Raw genomic sequence first — 21,810 nt, forward strand, 5'->3', positions numbered from 1 at the left:
GCCATCTCTTTGCCTGTTGCCTTTGTCCCTACAAAGCCATTTGGCTGCTCTCCATGTTTCCCATCGTTATCATAGGCCTCACGCCTTTCCTGATTCTCATGGTCTGTCACCGACTCAACAGGTTTCCCATTTTTCCTACACAACTAGCTTTTCAGCCCAAGGAGCTGTGGATTGCATTTTCCCCTCTGTGAGTGAACACAAAGGCATAGCTTTCATAGCTTTCATCTCGCTCATTATTGCTCACAATAGATTGGTCTGGACTGCTTTCTTACTAGTCTCCTGATCAAATAAAATATCGAACAAGGTAGACGTTGCACAGCCTTTCCTTTTGTGGTTCTCAGTGTATTGTGAAGGATTTCAGAGGTTGTTAGTCAGAGTATGAAGCTCCAGTGACGACTGTAATCTCACTGCTTTACAACATGTACAACTTGAAATCAAACAGTGGAGACAAATTATAAAACAGGACCAAATTTGACAAGGAAACTCCACATTTACTTGGGAAACACGGTATTTAAAAAACGTCCTGGTCAGAATACTGTGTGGTTCTCCTCAGCCTTGTGTCAGTCTAATCTTCCTTGCTATTAGGTTACGCTTCTGCTCATTTATTTTAAACGTTTCCCACAAAGGCCTTGTCCGACCTGCCAACCTGTATTATCTCTAAGAAAGAGACAGGTTCTGCAGCTGAAATCTCTTGTGTGGCAAGCACAGCATAATTGTATTCTGCTTTACACCAGTAGTATGGCTGGGTAAACAGAGATATACCCAATGGCAAATGAGTAATCCTTTTCGGTGGTATCAATTTTCAGAGCTTTGGCTGCCTGAGATGAAATATCTGTTAGTATGTTTACCATTACCAGTCCAGATTCATCAGGCTGTATTGATTAAATTTTTGCACTGTAAAAATACCATTTTGAACCACAGCGAAATCGATAAAGGGTGAGGTTTTTTATATATACAAATTGGATTTGGATCAGGAAGAAAATATTCTTCATGAGATGAAAAATAAAGCTGAAAAAACCGTGAGATAAAAGATCTAAGAAGGGGAAAAAGTTTCCCTGTCGTTTCCCCCACCTCTGCTGTATTTGCCCTTTGGACCTTTCTGTCAGTCCGCTGATTACTTTTCTGCACAAATAAATTTTCAAGCCAATTGAGGCTCCCAGTTTGGAAAAGATACTTTCAAATAGGTGTAGCATTATCAGAAGCTACGTTACAGTTTTTTAAAAAAATGCAATTACATTCGTATATTTTGAGATACACAATAATGTTAATGGCAGCCTTCCTACTAGAAGTCAGAAGAGCTATTTATAGAGTACTTAATGCATCAGAAATAAGTTCAATAAGATGATGGTAGGATTATTTCCAGAAAGCAATTAAAACTGTCACTAGATTGATGGTGAAACATTCTGAGTAACAAACAGTGAGGATATGGCATTTTAGTTCCAGTGGTTTTATTTTATGTGGTAAGAAGATAAGAAAGGTAGTTAGATATCTGTGAGGCAACACGTCGGAAAGGTTTTCGGCATAAAGCTTACAGTAGAAAGGTTTAGAAAGAAACAACGTTTGGAGAATGGAGAGGGTTTGGAGAAGTTTTGCCTTTGGTAGAAATAATTGATCATTGTGCGGTAATTGTGTCTGAATTATCCCAAATAATAGTCAGGGCTGAGTGAGGTTTAGATTGCCCCATTTTGTTCTGAAGACCCTGACTATTCAACAGTACTTTTCTGCAACTCTTGTCTCTCTGAGGAAGACCAGACCTCCGGAGGTCTCATTGCCTCCCGGTAGAACACCTCCTGGGATAATGCAGTTCATAACATGAAGAAGAGCGCCAGGATCGAACCTTTATTCAGTTAGAGTGATTTCAGCTGTGCTATTTTTCAGTTGCCGGTGAGACCACCCAAAATCTTATTTACTGGAATCACTAATTTATTTCATAGCAAAACTGATAGATCTACTGAAGAGAAAACAGGGTATCAGTCATGTAATCATGAGGGAAAGGGGGTACTTAATACGAGTCCAAGTAATAGAAGACATCAAGAAGATACAAGAAAAGAATGATATTTAAGGAGTTTAAGGAATGTCCACGTTTGTGTAAAGCACGGAAAACTGTAAATAGTTGTAATAGCTTATGAGCCTCTCTAACATCGTTCAGAGCCAGAAATGAGGGCAAATACGATTTGGAGTAGGACCTGTTTTCTCCTTGAGAATTTTTCCAAAATCATTCCTCTTCTACTTAATATAGTTTTGTATGCTTGCTACAGTCTTTTGCTTCATGGCACTGTCAGAAAGGATAAATATCAATAGCTGAATACATTTAAACATTCTAGTCTGATAACAGACCGTAATACAAAACTATTTCAGACACAAATGTCTCAGGTTGGGTGAGATGAATCTCACTCTTTGTGTCTTTTGTTCGGATGGGCCACTGAGTCCCACTTTGTGCAAGAGGAGAATCTTTGGAAATGGCTGTGGAAATGATTTTTGAGGTATATGTGAAAACAAATTCAATGCAATAGTTTTGCAGTGTCCATGTAGTTAACGTTAAAGTGTTGCTTTGAATTTATTCACGCAAATATGACAAACCGCTCAAACTCACATATTGTTGTGTTATTGTGGGATGACCTTTAATATATTTCATTGTCAGATGTGAGCGTGCAGTGCGTGGAGAGAAGGACAAGAAGTATTGCAGCAAGAGAAATTTAGATTGAGAGAGCATTTGTCTGTGAAGATAGTCCGGTGGTGGTAGGTTCTCTGTTGCTGGGAGCTTTTAAGGGATGCCAGGTATGATTTCATTTGGAACAAGGAAGAACAGATAATCATGTGAAGTCCTTTGCACCTCTATTTTCTATAAATCTACATTAAAATAGGTAAACTGGGCTATGCACATAGATAACGTGTCAGAACTGTGTGTTATTTTAGTATTCTGACAGTAGAGTAGTAGAGGCTTTTTTTTTTTTCCCAAAGAGTTGTCAGTCATTCAGTGATGATCTCTTACATTGATTTATTTTTGATTTTACCAAATTTCACATAAAGTTCTATGGCATTTTCCCATCAAGTGTTGCTTGGTGGTGTGAAGGATGGGGAGAAGGTGTAGCAGTAATTGTTGGGGAATGCACCTTTGCTGCCTCTTCCACACAGGAACCTGATTTCTGTTCACAATGAAGTCCTTTGCACCTCTATTTTCTATAAATCTACATTAAAATAGGTAAACTGGGCTATGCACATAGATAACGTGTCAGAACTGTGTGTTATTTTAGTATCTGACAGTAGAGTAGTAGAGGCTTTTTTTTTTTTCCCAAAGAGTTGTCAGTCATTCAGTGATGATCTCTTACATTGATTTATTTTTGATTTTACCAAATTTCACATAAAGTTCTATGGCATTTTCCCATCAAGTGTTGCTTGGTGGTGTGAAGGATGGGGAGAAGGTGTAGCAGTAATTGTTGGGGAATGCACCTTTGCTGCCTCTTCCACACAGGAACCTGATTTCTGTTCACAAAACCTGGCAGCTGACAGCCAAAGACTTCAAAATTAATGTTTTGCAGATACTTCCAAGTCCCTTTGATTTCCAGCTCAGGCTTGAAGAGCAGCTGCTGCTGAATACTGGCATAGCCCATGTAATACTTCTGTGTTGCCTCTGTAGCAAAACTGTCCCTAGCTTAACGGTTTATCAGCATAGCTGTGGTTGGCTAGGAATGTAAAAAATTGCACACCTAAGTGACATACTGTGACACTGCTGGAGAAACCTAGGTTAGATGCAGTTATAACATCCAGATTGCCAGAGGAGTTTGTTTAAATCAGGAAAATAATATAAGCTGTACCATAAAAATAACATCTCTTCTAGTACAAATACGTAAAACTTGGTATCTACGTTAAACTGCTATAGTGCACTCTCTCAGGTAACCTTCTCTAGCGGGGACAACTTTCCAACTTTCCATTAGGTTTTATGGAAAAAATATAGCTCAAGTGCTTTTGAAACTCCTAAAACTTTACATTTTTGAACTGTTTTGTGGTGTAAAAAATTATATTAATAAAGTCAGTTGCTGAAAATGAAAGCTAGAACAGAGTTGTCTCCAGGACACAGCGGGAAGGTAATTTAAAAAGCTCAGGAACATTGTTGAAATTATCATGCAAGCTTATTAAATTCAGCGTATATTTAAATTGAAAAAACTTTCTTTATTAGGCCTAGATAGGTGATTTTTTGCTGCCTCCAGCAGTTAAGCTTATTGGGTGAAAGTCAGGATAGATTAACTTCTAATCTTTATGGAAAACCACTTATTAAAAAATGGATAGCAAAATTATGAATATGATACTTAAGGTTTAGACTGTGTGTAGAACGAGACTCACCACTGAATGTGAAGAAAAGTAAAATGAAAGTGTTTTCGTAGTATTTGACCACTGTTTTTTAGATATAGTTTTGTATTCTTAGCATGATTTTCTAAGAGTTATTTCTGAAACATGTTGAATTAACATTAAAATCTTCCCTTATCATTACAAATTATAAAATATTTAGCTTTAATTTCCCTTTTCATATCACATAAGTAGAAACTTATTATAAAACACATTTGAAAGAACTCATTGTTGACTTAGGTAATTAAAATGAAGAGTGTGGAGTGAATTTTTAATGCTTTTTAGATTAGCTCAGGAATGATCAACGTATTTGTCTCCTTCTCAAGAATATGTACAAATAATGCTTCACAGCTCACATTTGCCTTCTTCCGAGAAAATTAATGAGCTTTCAGAATTAAGGACACGTCAGTAAAAATTCTAGACTGGATTGAACATTTTTTAAGTCTCTTATTCATTAATTGGTTTAAGTCTAAGGACTCTGAATTTTAGATTTGATAGACTGTACTTCATGAAAGTCTATAAGAAACTGCAGGGGTCGGTTGAGGTCAGCTCCCAGCAATTTGCCAGCACGTTGCTTGCAGTGAGTCTGCACAGCTGAGCTTTTCCTTAAATAGGGAAATTAACTTTCCAGCCCTACACTTAGAGGACCTTGTTTTGATTGCAAAGCGTACAGGTACAAAAACTGAAACAGGGCCATGGATTACTGTGAATTAGGGTGAGTCTGTTGGTTTCGTGGGAGCCATGAAAATTCACGCCTACCGAGGATCTGGTCTGTTAGCTACAGACCAGCCTTCAACCCACCACGCTCCACGAGATCTGCCTAGAGCTCAGGCAGGCAAGCTGGGCAGGCATATATCCCACTGAACAGTGACAAAGAGGAGTGGGAAAGAAGAGATGGCTTTTGTGTAAGCCTACAAGCCTGAACACCAGCACAGTTGAGGGACTTAACAAATTGTGTTGCACTGTCAATTGTGAGAATGATTGGCAATTAATGTAACAGCATAACTAAAGGCTTGTGAGAGAATACCCCTGAGTTGACTTTTCTAATCCAAACTATAACCTCTTGTCACCTGCCTCCCTTCTTACCTTAAATAAGTCACCTCCCCGTTGCTCTTGTCCTTTGCAGTCTTGTCTGATGGCACAGCTTGTGGCTCCTCAGCAGGACAGCCCCCATCCAGGCTGTGGTCTGCATCTCCTCCCTTGCCCTGCCTCTCTTGCTGCTTTGATCCCTCAGTGGGCTGGTTTAGCTCAGCAAGCTGTCAGGTATTAACCCAGGAAAATAAAGTGAATAATTATCTGCCAGTTTCATGATCTGAATCAGCTCACCACAGTTTCAGATAAGCTCCAGACAGAGCCAGGAGATGGATGGAGAGGAGGGGGAGTGGAATAGCTGTTTCAGGCAGAGGAGCCGTCTCTGGCTGTCTCAGCTGCTGCACCTACCCACAGCTCAAAGCCCTTGCCCCGCTGTGCTGGCCCCTTGTGGAGTACCCACTGCATTTTGGGCTGCTTCTGAGTCCTGTAGGACCAACTGCTATGGAAGGAGGAAGATGCTCCATTGAGCAGAACGGTTGCATGATGTCTGACTTGCTGTCGAACTTCAGTGCTGTCTGAATTTTTACCACTTTTTATCAGCTTTGTTTGAAGCTATTTACCTATTTCAAGTTATTGTATTGTTTCCCATTGCATTTGGTCGCTGTCCACTCACTCGAGTATCTCATTTTGTCTAGTCTGCTGTGGAAACCCAGTCTCTCAATACAAACACGAATGCTAATGTGGCTCCCTGCTATGCTGATATTTCTGTACTTTTTTTATCTACAGGAGGGGCTAAGGAATTGTTTTGCATTTAAAAACAGGACAACCTTAACTGATAATGCTTTTTTTTAATCTTAGTTGTTTGAATTAGCTGTGGATTAAAGCTGCAGGTACTACCACGGCATTAATAGGATGACATTAGGCTTGATTTCCCTTGCTTTGCATGAGAAGTCTGGGGAGAATCTTGGATCATTCACCAAAACAAATGTAAGTCTCAGGATTGGCCTCAGTGACCATAAAGTATGAGTGGGCTGAGAAGCAGGAGAACGAGGGTAACTGATGAAAGCGTCTGGTCCAAACTAAGAAACCAGGTTTCGTTACGTCTGGTGCTTACAGAATTGGTTTTGATTTGCATCAAAGAAGATTTAGATTAAATGTTTTGGGGAAAAAATGCGTTACTAGAAGGAAAGACAAGAACTAGGTAAGATCATTCTGGCATTCCTTTTCCGGAACAGGTTTGACACACATATTTTTTTGTAACGCTTTTTAGTCTGTTACTGGTATCTGGTTACTGTGCCCTGACTTGCTGGTAGAAATGAGGTGTAAAAACTGAATAACTGGACGCAGGACAACTAACCTAACATTTCCTGTCACACAGAGTCAGTTTGGGGTCCAGAACTCATGCTGCTGTGCTGTCTTCCCAAGGCAGTGTGGTTCGGATAGAAGAAGCCACTGTATTCCAATAGGTGAAAAATAAAGGAAAATTTGTTTGGCTGTGTGTGACCTTATGTGGGAACATAAAATAAAAAAAAGAGGAGCCTTGTGAGTGAAGACTATATACTGGCTGGCCTAGGATATTTTTTTATGAGATAGGAAATCTTGTATCTCCACTTCATTAATCTGATTGAACTTATGAACTTAAATAGTGTTTAAACATTTTATTCCTCGTGTGAAACGGGGGGAGAACAATGGAAAACTTTCAAACATTTTAAGATCCATTTAATTTTGGCGTTGTAAAATAGGAATATGTGCAAGATCTATGTCCCTATGGTAAGGATGTGCCTACATTGCCTTCGGCTCCATGCTGCTATTTCTTTTGTTTGTTTGGAAGATGAGTTTGTCGTGATTAGACTGCTGGGTAGACAGACAGAGGTGAGGCAGGCGTGCATGCCATGTGTGGGAATGCGTTCAAGGTTTTCCACAGCTGGTTCTTTGATTTATTTACAGATAGAGAAGTGGTGGGAGCTGCTAGAGCTGCTGACACGATCGGAAGCTCTGTGTATCACTTTGTTTCCCCACTTCAGCTGTTCCAGCCTACATTGCCACTTCTGTATACTGATGCCTACAATATTCCCTGAAGTTTTGGCATCAGCTGAACTAAGCCAGTCCCACAACTGCAAAAAACTATGTAGCAGAGACTCAATCCAGGAAGGTCAAAAAAACCATCTACTCCACTTACCCCAACGTAGTGTAAGCTACAGAATATTTCTTAAAATCCTCTTAACAATCTTTGCCACTTACAGTAAAATACCAAAAGCAATAATTATAATGAACTAGAGGGAGATCAGGAGAGATCAAAGACAATCCCTCTAACAGCCTAAGTCCTTGTAGTAGCAGGTAATTTGTTAGATTTAATTCTCAGGAGTTAGCCCATGCCCCAAGCTATAGAGATAGGTTAAAATAATACCAGTGGTCCTCTGCCAGTCTGGCCTGGGGGTGATTCTTTTGCGATCCCAGATCTGGTGGGACCAGTTTACTTCCTGATCATAGGAGCAAGTACTTGGGCGAGTTCAGTACCAATGAAATAACAGAGCAAGTCCCCCCTGTAGTCCTCTGAGCGGTCTCCCAGGTTTTCAAGGAACCAACAAGTACCAAAACAAAAAAGCCAAGCCAAATTACGCAGCAAAGGGGAAGAAATCCTTCCCAGTACCTGCAGGCAGGCAGTCCGAGGCATGAAGCATTAGATCAGTACATGACCAGCAGGCAGCAATCAAGTCTTTCTAAGGGATAATGCCCCAGGCTCAGCAGTGTCTTTTGTTTGAATATAGCAGGGCAGTCTCTTTCCTTGTCTTATATACTGTTTTGCAGGAATATCATCAGATAATTATGTTTATCTTGTACTCCAGTATAACACAAGTCCCTGTCTGAATAGTAAAATTAATTATTTTTTATATAGCTGGTTTTGACTTCCTCAGGACAGTACTTCACAGTTGCTTTTACTGCATTTTCTCTTTGGTTCTTTACCATGCTTTCTGCTTCTGAAGGTGAGTTTGACCATGCTCTTCCAGTTTGTCACTCACTGATTCTTTCGATGGCACCCTGTGCCATCACCCAGCTATTAACAAAAATAAGGGCTAGACTCTAACTTGAGACAGAGCCCAGCACGTCTGCAGTGTCACTGTGCAGTTCCATTTCTGTGCTGCTTTTTTCTTTGTGTTAAAATGATTGGAATTGATAAGATTTCAATTTAAACTTTTAAAACTTTTCTTGGTATATACAGTGACAGCATTTGTCACTACAAATGCTTTTAAGAATGTTTATATACAATAGTTCCAAGATATAAATGATCATTGTTTAAAATCTGTCAAGGGAAAAACCTTGCCACAACTAAATATATAACACTGACATTTGAAATCAGAGCAGACATGATTATTTGGCTTACACTTGTAGTGCTATCAGCTGCTTTCTGAGAGGAAGAAGGAGGAAACATTTCTGTGGCAGGTTAATTGCAGAATAACAAGCAAATTCTGTCTCTTGACACAAATTATTCTAAATAAATTCAAACTACATGGAACCTTTTTATAATGAAGCTATTCTTTTCACAGAACAACTTTAGTCTAAGTGGAAGTAGAATTGCAATTGGCATATTGTGATGTATTGAAACAATTCAGGACTTTCATTCCACTTCACGATAAGTGGTGTTCTACAATGCCCAGGTAGAGAAATCATTCTGAGGGCAGTGAAGGAGGCACTCCTGTCTTCCCAAAACAGCTTTTCTGGTTTCTTAGCAGCTGACTCATGAGAATCAGGAAGGAAAAAAAGTTTTAATCCTTGAAAGGCATTTTAGAACTAGGCAGATCTGCGTGGCCTGTAAGTCATGTAATATTGTATACTGCCATCAGAGTGGGGTGCTTGCTCTTCTGCTTTCTCACCGTTGTCTTTCTGGAGGCTCTTCTAACTGTAAGTGAAGGCCATTTTGCCATCACTACAAATGCGTGAATATCTCAAAGACTTTTGCTTGTATTTATTCAATGTGCCACTTTATCCTTTAATTCAGCTCACTTGCAATATTTGAGTTTATAATAGATTTCAGAACTGAGCCAGTGGGACCTGGGAACGGGTATGGCATGCTGTTTTTAAAGGCCTCAGCTGAAATCAGTCAAAAGATACGGACTTTTTTGTGTCATTGTTTGTCTGTTTTAGACCCGTTGCCCTATTATATGCAAAGCCACCATTTCTGCAGTCCCCACCCCAAACAAATAAATGGTCTTGCAAGTAACTGCTAAAGAAGGAGGCAGCCAGATTGTGTGAGGTCTGTACTGGGTGATGAAATCCCATATTTGATCCAATTGATGAGTGATATTAGTATAGAAGTGATTAAATTTAGTATCGGTGCAAAGTCTATTTGCAGTAGGAAATTGCTGTTTCACATTATGTATTTTTGTAATCCTATGCAGAGCTCTGTACCCTGGACTGTGGCAGCCATGGTGTCTGTTCAAGAGGGATATGCCAGTGTGAAGAGGGCTGGGTGGGACCAACCTGTGAAGAACGTACCTGCCACTCTCACTGTGCTGAACACGGCCAGTGCAAGGACGGGAAGTGTGAGTGCAGCCCTGGATGGGAAGGGGACCACTGCACCATTGGTAAGGGCATTTTGTACCTCTAGAAATAAAATACATAAAATCTTATCCAGTTATACAAAGATCTGCCATAGCCGTCAGTCTGATTCAAGTCATTTTGGAAAAACAGAGACCCAGAATCAGGCCAGGTGAAAAAAGGTGCCTCTGCACTGCTGGTGCACCCTGCTTGTCCCACAGAATAGCAACTCAGTGCAGGTTTCTGTTTAGAGGAAATAACGTTGATGAATGATTTTTTTAAAAAACACATAAAAGAAAGATATCTCGGTCCTGACGTATCTTTGGGTTGTGTTCATATGTGAACTTTGAGTTAGCAAGGAAAAAAATGTTTAAGAAATAGAAGGTGTGAAGGGATGAAGCTATTATTCAGCTTAAGTAATTCTTGCATTAAATTTCCTGCCTTCATGTCTGAGGATTTACATATTTTACTTATTACTAGAGGTGTTTTTTCTATCGCTGGCTTCTAACAATACTCCTGATAAGGTAAAGCTTTCAGATCTTTTTAGAAGTCATTACTCTACTATACAAATGTAATAGTTATCTTTTTAATGAAATACAACAGGTTTTTGCAAAGTCTAATAGTGTTTCTCCCTAAAATGTCCCAGAGCAAGATTATTCTTAGACATTTTAATTGTTTATAATAGCAGGGTATCTAATTTTCAGAGGTGAGCAGCGTAAGCTTTCATGCTTGCTTCTTGAAAAAAAAGTAGAATGGTTTATCTTTCTCTTGATCATTTTAAGAGAATTCGTTCACTGGCTCTAGAATTTACTGAATCAGATCTGCTAAATCAAGAATTAGGTTTGTGAAGGAGGAACGGCCTAATTTTGTAAAGATTGTGTAGAGCAAATCCAGAAAAGGATAAACAGAGCTGCTCTTCACATTGTAGGCTCTGCCAGGTATGGCCCAAGCTGTCCTCTGCATACTAGTCATCAAATGGAGAACAATCACATACACAATGTGTTTTGTTCGCAGTACCGGGAATAGATCTGACTGCAGTAAGAGGGAGACACTTTATATCTAACCAACAGGTGGCAAGCCATAAGCAAATGGCGTCTGTATTTTCATTTGGGTACAGAAGTTCAATCCATCTCAGTTTTGTTCTTTTCTTTTTTAAGCTCACTACTTAGATGCTGTTCGAGGTAAGTTTTTTGTATCAGCGTTGTGAAAGAGTAATGAAAAGATACACAAGTATTGGGAATGGAGTGTTTTGTGTTACCTGTTCTGTCTGAGCTTCTGTACCGCTAAGTTGCCAGAACAGATAAAACACTTGTTTATGGAGATATATATACACACAGAGAGAGACTTACCAAAGAAAACACAGTTTTTAACAAATAATGTGCTCAACTCATTTGCAAAGTTGTAGCAGTGTAAGCATGTTTCACGTGGCCATCTGATGTGCTGTGTTAGGCAAATCAGTTTTTTGCTCTCGCTTACCATTCCAAAGTAATGACAGAGCTGAGGACTTGCTCAAAAAACTTTGTGTTGATCCTGTCTTCCATGAGAACAATTTTTTTTTTGTCATTTGTGCTTGAAGTAAGTTTCTTTTGATAGAGATGTACACTTTTTTAAAAGCTGTCTATGCTAGATGTCATATAGTTCTCTTCAAATCATTTGATACAAGAGTTAAATTTTATGTTGTTTTCTGTCTGGTGCTGTTCATTTGATTTCCATGCCTTGCCGCAGGTCCCGCTTATTCATGTCAGTACCTTCCGCGAGTTTGGCAGCAGTCCCTCACTCCTAGCCATGCTGTGCGGAGCAATGATGCACACTGCCCCTTGCAAAAATGCTGCTAGCTGAAATATCAAACTAACCAATATTCCAGAAAGACCTGGGTGTTTATTTTGTATTTATTATTTTATTTCTTCAGAATTAGATAATAATAAAATCATGTAGGTATTCATTTGATTACATTTATAGTCTTAGAGGATAACTGCACACAGCAGTAAAATATAATCATATACAAGAAATTAATTAACTCAGCAGGACAGTGAATTGAAGTGGAAAAACATCCCCGTTACCCAGAAGAGCTCTCACATCCTACCCTTTCCCCTAACTCCCCGAAACAGGCAAATAATTGGCTTTTATAGTATATCTGGTGGTTGCCAACCTCATGCTATTTTAGAGCAGCAGCTTCCAGAATTCCAATGTGAGAAGACAGTGCCACCCATCTCCAGCTCTTCTGAGCAAGAGGGGTCAGACTCTCCAATCTCCCTGTTTGCAAATATGATTGATAAACTCTGCCGGGAGTGAGAAGGAGCAAAATGATGTGCCTAGTGTAAAGCTGCCAGGAAATGTGCTGCATGCTGGGCTGTAGGTCACAACCTGACAGACCAGTCCTACAGATTCTCTGACTCTCTGGTCAGCTCCTCCAAAGTCCTTTTGGAGCATCCAGGGGTTGCCAAACACATATGCAGACTGAGGCCTCTTCTTTCTTCCTCAGAAAAATTCTCTCTGGTAACACATAAGTGTTGATGTTCACTATCAAGTACAGAAGGGCTTTCAGTTCCTGTATGTCCATGCTGGCGCAAAAAGAAAGGAGCCCTCTTAGAAGGGATGCCACTTGCGCTGTTAAGCTTATTGCTGAGCTTTATCCATTGTCCTTTGGCTCCATGTGTGACACGGTGAGGATTTGACAAACGTCTGAGCTGGCACTGAACTATACAAGCAGATGGACATGAGTATACACAGCCAAGAGACAATTCCTCTCTCACTCTTATAGGCAAGAGATCTAGCTGAGAATGTCCAAATTACTATTGATTCAGAGCTTACAAGTATATAATCCAGAGGATGCTACAGTCATTGTTCCAGTTTTGATCTAGAATCAGAGCCACTAAAGGGCAAGTGTTTGTCATATTTGAATCAGCTATAGTATGAAGGAAGTGGAACTGGACATTGGAAGGAAATGGTCCCTCATTTGCCTTCTGTGGAAAGAGTTGTAGCATGAATCATAGAATCATTAAGGTTGGAAAAGACCTCTAAGATCATCGAGTCCAACCATCAACCCAACACCACCATGCCCACTAAACCATGTCCCTAAGTGCCGCATCTACACATCTTTTAAATACCTCCAGGCATGGTGACTCAACCACTTCCCTGGGCAGCCTGTTCCAATGTTTAACCACTCTTTCAGTAAAGAAATTTTTCCTCACGTCCAATCTAAACCTCCCCTGGCGCAACTTGAGGCCATTTCCTCTCGTCCTTTCGCCAGTTACCTGGGAGAAGAGACCGACCCCCACCTCGCTACAGCCTCCTTTCAGGTAGCTGTAGAGAGCGATGAGGTCTCCCCTCAGCCTCCTTTTCTCCAGGCTAAACAACCCCAGCTCCCTCAGCTGCTCCTCATAAGACTTGTGCTCCAGACCCCTCACCAGCCAAAGCAAATTGGCTTTTTCTCAGTCAGCTGAGTATTTATGAACAGAATAAAAAGGTCACCTCCACTCCCTGCAATGTGTAGGATTATGTCCACAAATGCCAGTTTGTCATCTAAACAATATTTTCCATGTATATCTTTGATATAAATGTTGATTATGTCTATACCTTCCTTTGTGATCTACAACTTATTTTTCAATAAGTAGAGAAAGAGATGGACACGGCAGACTGTTAAATATCTTCTTATAATTTTACTCACTTTTTTCCTGTGCACAAAATGTTACACACTAAAAAATCTTCATTCCTCACTGAGAAGTGACTTTTGGGCAAGCAGAGGGAGGGACCAGGATGGGGATTTTTCCATATTTGGCCAAAAATATAAATGGCTTGCAAGGGAGCTGTGATCATTTGAAGGCAGCAAGTATAATACTATATGAAAGAATGTTAAAGAATAATTGCAACTGTAAAAGAGAAGAAGACTCCTCTATGAAGGCTTCTTTTGTGCATTTTCTTTTCTAGATGGCTGCCCAGGTCTCTGTTACGGAAATGGGAGGTGCACACTTGATCAGAATGGATGGCACTGTGTTTGTCAAGTGGGCTGGAGTGGCTCGGGGTGTAACATTGTCATGGAAATGGTGTGTGGAGATAACCTGGACAATGATGGAGGTATGATACATAATTCACGTCCCTCTGTTTCTTTGTCACATCCTTGATTGTCATTTGAATCTATAGTTTTGGTGTATGTTTTCCTTTTTATCACAGAATGTCAATGTTTGTTTGCTCAAGGCAGTTGTTCCACTGACTTCATCTGAAGAAGTGCAGTGAGGGAACAGACCCTTGTGCTAGATGTTACTCAAGGCAGAAATTATGTATGTGCCATGCCTATCATCCCAGTACTTGTTTTTTTCCTTTCAAAAAAAACCAAAACAAACAAACAAACAAAAAAACCCAAAAAAGTGTAACAATTAATTTCTTCTATCTCCTTTCCACTCTACCTCGTAACATTGTCATCTATTTCAGAAAAGACAGCCAATAGATACCCAAATGAAAAAACCTGTGTGCCTGTCAAAATGCATCCAGAGTTTAGTCTTAAGTTAATATTAAATGAACACATTTGCAAGCAGAAAGCATACATTTAGAGATGCTTTTTTAGCATTAATCTCTTTCTTAATGTTCCACTAAGCCACATCACAGTTCTTGCAATTATCTGGACCTACATTTAAACGAGTGTTGAGTAAGCCAGCGTAGAAAGTATGCAGAAATAATTTTTTGTAAGTACCATAAACAGAGCCCTGTACTAAAATAATCATTCGCTCTTCTCCACCAGTTGAACCAGGGCCTTTGGCACTGGGTGCTCCCTACCTCAGACCTCTGTAGTCTTGATTCGTTCTAAGGCTGTGTAAGTTTTAGGTTTGCTGGGAAAAACGTAGTTCTTTCATAAGTTAGTCTCTGCCTCCTTTCCAGTAGTTCATTCTAATACATGAGCTAGTGCTTTTTTTTCAGGAAAAACATCCAGACTCTATTTCAAACTTACCAGTGGGAGAAAAGCCACAACATTCCTCACGGATTGCTCTCAGAGTTAATTATTTTCCCTATCTATTTTAGGAATACTCATTTACTGGACAGTCAGGAAGGACTATTGCTTTCCTCTCCTTCACTTACTACAATCCTTTACAGTGTGCTTGCCCCCGTACTCGGAGCTGTGCAGCTGTATCATTCAGACTGTGAATACATCTGCCCCAAGCGCAGTTACATTTTTTTTCCTTAGCTTGTACGCTGAGATGTATTGAAACATATATTATCTTGTTGTGCCACACTCATAGACCATCTCAGTGTCTTGGGTGAGATCTCATACCCCGCTGTAGTGTCAAACCTTAGTATGATGACTCTCTATTTTCTTCAAGGTCATTGATAAATTAAGCTTGATTTAGGGCCAAGAACTGAGGTCACTGTGGGACCTCAATAGAAACATTCTGACTCAGTGATGATTCCTCATTTACAGATATATTTTGAGACCACCTGATTTTGTATCCTGTGGGCTCTAAGACCATGCCGTCCTTTGGCAAAGGCTTCCTCATTTCTGAACCCCATTCAAAATTGCCTTATTCCTCTCTTATCCTTCCTTTTCCACCTTATTTCCAAGACGTCTTACAACCGTCTCTCTGCCCACTCTCTGTGCTCTTCTGCGCTGGTGTGTATCCCTTTCACACAAGGTCCCACAGCTGGCATCGCGGCCCCCCGCGTGCTTTCCCATCTGTCCAGTGCTCTCCCCTGCTGTCCGAGGCACTGATTCACTCGCCTGCACTCTTAAATCTGTCCACAAAAACCCTGTTTAGCCTGTAATGTATGTAAAGCATTTTCTGATACACTCTATGAACTGGCTCTGTATAAACTGTCCTGTATTGTGATTTTGGGTGCTTTATATTCTGCAATAACGGTGAGTTATTGAAAGAGTTGGCAGTTTTAACTCTAAATCTCCTTGAATTTGTCAGTTTAAGGCAGACACTTAACACCATTTCACTGCAGGTTTTAAAAGTGATTTTCTTTTTCCTTTTTAACGACAACATAACATGGACTAGGACAGCTCTGTTGACATTACAATTAGAGATAAGTGCAGAGAGAAATATTTAATTAATCTGACTACTACAGATGGGCTAAATGTAATTAAGTTTCCTTCGCAATCAATTTTATATAAGAAAAGAAAATTATGTCTACATATTAAAACCACTTCTCTTTATATATGAAGTTCATAGGACCTGATTTGGCATGAGCCTAAATTAGAAAAACTCCCCTCAAGTCATTGGAGTTATACCAGTGTTACATTAATAGGAAATCAGAAGCCGATTCCTAGTGTTTCAGGGTTTGTATACATACACAACAGTAAAAACAGAAATTAGGAAGGAGACATGACATTTCCTGTTTGCTGGGAGGTTGTGCCTTACGCTATACACATGAGAATATTACGGTGGCATAACGAGTTACCATCCATCAAGCTACATAACTGGATTAGGTTCATGAAGATGGAAGCTATTAACCTTTTCGCCTGCAGTTGTGGTGAGTTAAGAGCATGCACTCAGTTGGGTTACAGAAACTCAGCTGACAGGTAGTAACTTCCTAAGCCGTTAGGATGTGGTCACACTCAGTCAGTGACACACAGCCCAGGAGATCATGCTCTAGACCTAATTTAGTGCCATTGGATATTCCAAATCATGGTACTCTCACCTAGCAAAGGTCTTATTCATTCCAGTTGCGTTTAAATCAAACATTTATATCTCAGACCTTAGGAGGTGTTTTGTGCTTCAAGTTCATTAGGAGGAAATCACAACCAAAGAACAAAGCTGTAGTAAAGTTGAACAAGTATTATTTCTAACAAACTCTTATTTCAGGAGTTAGGCAGAGTGATAATTTTGTGTAGTTTCCAGTTGATTTATTATACGGTACTTTCAGAGACTGAAAAATTGAGATTTTTACTATACAAAAATACATACAAATATATGGTAGAAAAAAAAGGTGTTAGAAAATGAAGTTTTTTATTAGTTCCAACTGTAGGGATTGAATAATGTCATTTATTTGGCATGAGGAAGTGTTAGTGATATTGTTTGGTCAGTAGTAACAACACAAAAGCTTTGGGAGGGAGGAAATCTTGAATTCATTTTTTTTAAGGACTGGTATACTAGTATAAAGGTAAGCCACGAGCATATTCACAGGCATCCCGGTTCTGCAGATGCTGAAGCACCGAGTTCCCCATTAGTGCAGTTATCCATGGTGGTAAGGTTAAACACATACAGAAGTATTTTCCTGAGCAGGGAGAGGAAGCAGGCTCTTTTAGAGCCCCATTAGTATACACTGTACTTGTACCCTGACTGTACCATAACTGCCTTTCCCATTCCATCTCATAACTCTCTGTTAGCTTTTTCCTACTTGCAGACTTAAGGGCATGTTTACCTGTTCAAATATCAGTACAAATATCATTGAAAAGGTCTTAGCATTATAACAGATGCACGACAGCATGGTTTGCACTTGCTCTTGTGGAGTGCCTCTGCAGTCTGTTAGCAGTGTGATGTCCATTAAATAATGCCAAGAAGTCAAGCAGATGTCCTTTGCAGTGGGGCCTTTCCCTCGCCATGGCTTCCCTCAGCATCCCGTTATTCCCCATTTCTTATTCTCCTTCTTTCATTGTCATGACTGACATGATTTCATTTTCAGTTTATAAGATGACCATTCAGCTCATCTGAGCAGGTCGTGTTCTCTTGTCCTGCCATTACTTTAGACTCATTTGGAAGCTTCGGTAGCTCCAGGAGATTGCTTGAAAGCTCTGCTGAGCTCTGCGCAGGCGAGTGCCTGTGTCCCAGGCGCAAGGAGGCAGAGCACGCTGCCGCAGCACTGGGACGCGCAGGGCGCTCGGCACCAGCTCACAGGTCACCCCCCACCACCACCACCAAGCCACAATTTAGCCGCTGTTCTGACACATATTTACATTGCTGCTGCACATGCAGGTCTTTGTTTTAAGCTGAAAGTTGCAGCCTGTCACTCCCATTAATTTCTTTGATACAGATCTCTTTTAAATTTGCCTGGATCTCTTTTCATCGTTTTCTTTTTCTTTCATGAATCAATCTTGACTGTTTGTTTTTAAGGAAAATACTATTTACTACAAGCTTTGATTTCTCTTCCAAATATCCCTTCAGTCACTTCAGACAGTTATAGTAGCTTTCTCCAAGCTTTTCCAAGCACAAGAAAATATATGACTCAGCATAGCCTTGGGTAGATAACCAGTGCTGCTAAAATATTGATGTATTTCTGACCCATCCATTGGCATTTTAATAACCTATCCATCACAGAGATATTGAGTCCATGTATAAGTAATATGCTATTATTACACAATATAAATAATACTGATGGGAATGGTTTTCATTGTTGCTGAGCAGCGAGGGCTCCCCGGGGATACTTGCAGTTTCTGAAAATCATACCCTGATATATTTACATTCTCCCGTGTAATTTGGAAGGCCAAACACCACTGGTACTCACTGGATAAAACACTCTGCAGCCTTTCCACAGGCACACTGGTGGATTTCCAATGTCCTTACACAAACGCTGGTGTTCTCAGTTAACAGCCTCTCTGTCATCTGCATGCTATGTATTACAGCTAAAATTTGAGAAGCAGTTTGAATTAATGCATACGAATAAGCAGTAGAGACTCATGACAGTTACTGCTGCTTAGTTTCTTCTGAAGTTACTCTTTGATTCAGTTTGCTTAGATTCCTGGCAAACCTATTTGGACTTAACTGAGCCTGTGGTGAAACAAGTCGGCACAGGCATTGTTTAAAGCTTATTTGAAATCTGTAAAAGAAAGCAAGCAAATGTAAGTTCAAGACTCCTGTGGATTTTTTTCCCACAAACAACAGTAGTATTGAACAATTGATCATGCAGGTGTACCGAAAAGCTCAAATCCTTCAAGTGTTGAGAGTCACGGTGTTGAGCTTTTTAGGTTGTCCTGCATAAGGAGTTCAGAGAACAAAATCTGCTTACTGCAAGGAGAAACTTAAAGCCCATTTTTTACTTTCTGTAAAGATGTTCTGGACATAGTTCTCACAGCTCCATCGCTGGCTTGCGCTCACTGGGATCAGTATAGAGGGAGCGGGAGAGCACTTAGGCCTCTGGGTTGCTCTGCAGCAGTGAAAATGAAGGTCATTGGTATTACTTATACGAAGTACAGTGTATTGCTTAGAGATGGATTTGATTTTCATGTGACTGAGCAAGTACATTTATTAGTATGTGTGTTTGTGAGTATGCCTGCATGCATGTACATGCATGCACCATATAAGCATATACACCACTTCTTGTAGTATTCTGGGTTTGGCATTAACCATAAAACTTCAAACCTCTTGTAGTTAACATTAGTAGCATCTTCTCCATGTGTGACAAAAGCTTGAAGGAGTAAGAACTCTGCTCTTTTAATGAACTTTAAAGAAGAATCGCAATTTTAAGTATTATTGCTAACTATTTATGTTTTGCTTGCCAAAACCTAATGATAGTGGATAGTTTATTAAAATTACTAACCCAGTAACATGGGAGGTAGACTCTGATTGAATTTGTTGTTTTCGTAGCCAGTTAATAGCGCGTCTTGGTGGTTTAATAGAAAAGAAGCCACTGTGAAAGTTATTGCATGCCGGGGAAGCCAGCGCTGCCGAAATTAGAACCGCTTTGTTCTTTGCTGCCCTTACCAGTGACCCCACCCAGTGCCTCTTTAATGTCCTCGGGTGTTCCGCTACCTGGACAATTTGTACTAATTGTGAACACAGATCCATTTTCAGCAACATGAGTTAGTGTGATATTCCCATATTTGCAGTCATGAATTGCAATTAATTCAAGGGTAGATGAGAAGACTAGAAAAGCCAGGATTTGAAAAGTAGATGGCATAGACCTGTTCATATCAGGCCCAAAATATGTGACTTGTTCCATGTTCTTGCTGTTAGCTTATAGCTGACAAAATGCCTTTTTCTTTTCCAACTGTTATTTTATTTTATTGAGAATTTAATATCGATATTATGCAGTGTATGGAAAGCTCAAATACAAAACATATGAAATACAATCACTGTACAGCATTTGCCCAAGCATGGATATTTTGTTTGATGGAAAACATTGTGTGATTCCTTTGACACAAACTCCCGACATGATAAATATTAATATCATTCCTTATAGAAAGCTTCCTGAAAGGATCCCTTCCTCAGCAAGGAAATGGGAAAATCTTGTTCAAATTCTGTGACCTGCAGCAATGCAGAGAGGAGCGGTGTGACTGAAAACAGAGCAACTTGTTTTGGCATGCTCTGCCCTTTCTTTGAGGTTGTTTAAATTAGTTAAGAGTGCTATGAAGTGCTTTTAATCCTCAAGTCGATCTTTGTGAATTCTATTTTAGCAGTAATATTAAAAATATTTTGTCTAATTTACTTACAAAAACAAAAATGCCAGTTCATCATTATCCCTTGCATACAAAACAAGGAACCTGGAAGATGGGAAACCATAATCTCAGACTCATCAAAACGTGAATCACTTTATTATATAATCTGTAGTGCATCGTGAAGGTGCCTGACTGCCTTTTATATAAAATAAATTTTAAAATGCTAATAGCAAACCAAAATCATTTACACCTCTAATACATTCTAGTCTGCACCTATGCTGCGATGCACTTTGTGATAATTGACAGTAAAAACTTCACTATACACGCTCCTCTGCTGTATGAATTACAGTTTTTGCTGTTCGTAGTAGTTCGTTCATACCCCGACTGTTGTCTCCTGATATTTAAAAGAAACCCTGGTGTTTTCTTAACACGGTGAGTTTTTTAATAGTTGATTCCTGATATAAAGACTTAACTAAAAAATGTGACCATTGGTTGAGAATTGACTAATATATTTGCAGCATTTTCAAGTGAATGAGTTTGATGTTATAGTTTATAAACAAGATTATTTTTTTTTCTGGGTTATTCTCCTGGATTAAAAATCTCATTTCAAATAGGATTGGCTTGTTGAAAATGTTATCCTCACATGCACTTACTAATATGATTTGCATTATCATAAACTGCCTCCATATGTCACTTGTGATTCTGTACCAGTTTGTTTTACCTGTTCATTTTAATGGGTATCATGCTGAATTACAGTGGTTTCTTTTGAGGGGGTAGATTTGGGGTTTTTTTCTTTTTTCTTTTAAATGGTCTAAGTTAAAACCAAAGTCTTTATTCAGCCTGGAGAGGAGAAGGCTTCAGGGAGACCTTACTGCGGCCTTTCAATACTTAAAGGGGGCTTATTAGAAAGATGGGGACAAACTTTTTAGCAGGGCCTGTTGCGACAGGACAAGGGGGAATGGCTTTAAACTAAAAGAGGGGAGATTCAGACTAGATCTAAGGAAGAAATGTTTTACGCTGAGGGTGGTGAAGCACTGGCACAGGTTGCCCAGAGAGGTGGTGGATGTCCCATCCCTGGAAACATTCCAGGTCAGGTTGGACGGGGCTCTGAGCAACCTGATCTAGTTGAAGATGTCCCTGTCCACGGCAGGGGGCTTAGACTAGATGACCTTTAGAGGTCCCTTCCAACCCAAACTATTCTATGGTTCTATGATTCTTGAATGAGCCTAAAGTGGAACAAAGATTTTATTTTGGCTTAAGAGTTCCCTGTTTGCCCTGAAATAGGTGTTTTATTATTTTACTTCAGCACAAAGTGTGAAAAATATTTTTCAGTTTTATCCAAGTTGATTTCTTTTCTAAATTTTGTTTGATTGTTTGGTAAAAAAGCTAGAAGTTGCATTATTCAGGCAATTCTAATTAATAATTCTTAAATACATACACCCAGTGGCCTGAGCCAAATATGTGGTGTTAAGAGTCCGTAGAAGAGCTGGTGCGGCTGCACTTCCTGCCTCACTGCCCATGGAGTGTCTTCGCTGAGACTAACATCTTTCTTCTGTTTCATTCTGCACAGTTGAGAGGGGGGATTGAAATAAATT

General features: G+C 39.7%; 1 protein-coding gene across 1 annotated transcript in view; it reads left to right on the forward strand.

Moving 5' to 3' along the window:
• Positions 1–21,810, forward strand: part of TENM1 (teneurin transmembrane protein 1) — a 253,686-nt gene that overhangs the window by 143,901 nt on the left and 87,975 nt on the right. Inside the window, exons 11-13 of the mRNA XM_009331179.1 lie at positions 9,774–9,959; positions 11,070–11,093; positions 13,840–13,986. Of these exons, the coding sequence (XP_009329454.1) occupies positions 9,774–9,959; positions 11,070–11,093; positions 13,840–13,986 (357 nt within the window). The remainder of the gene's footprint in view (positions 1–9,773; positions 9,960–11,069; positions 11,094–13,839; positions 13,987–21,810) is intronic.

The sequence above is a fragment of the Pygoscelis adeliae genome, unplaced genomic scaffold, assembly GCF_000699105.1.
Source record: "Pygoscelis adeliae isolate BGI_AS28 unplaced genomic scaffold, ASM69910v1 Scaffold100, whole genome shotgun sequence".
Classification (NCBI taxonomy): Eukaryota; Metazoa; Chordata; class Aves; order Sphenisciformes; family Spheniscidae; genus Pygoscelis; species Pygoscelis adeliae.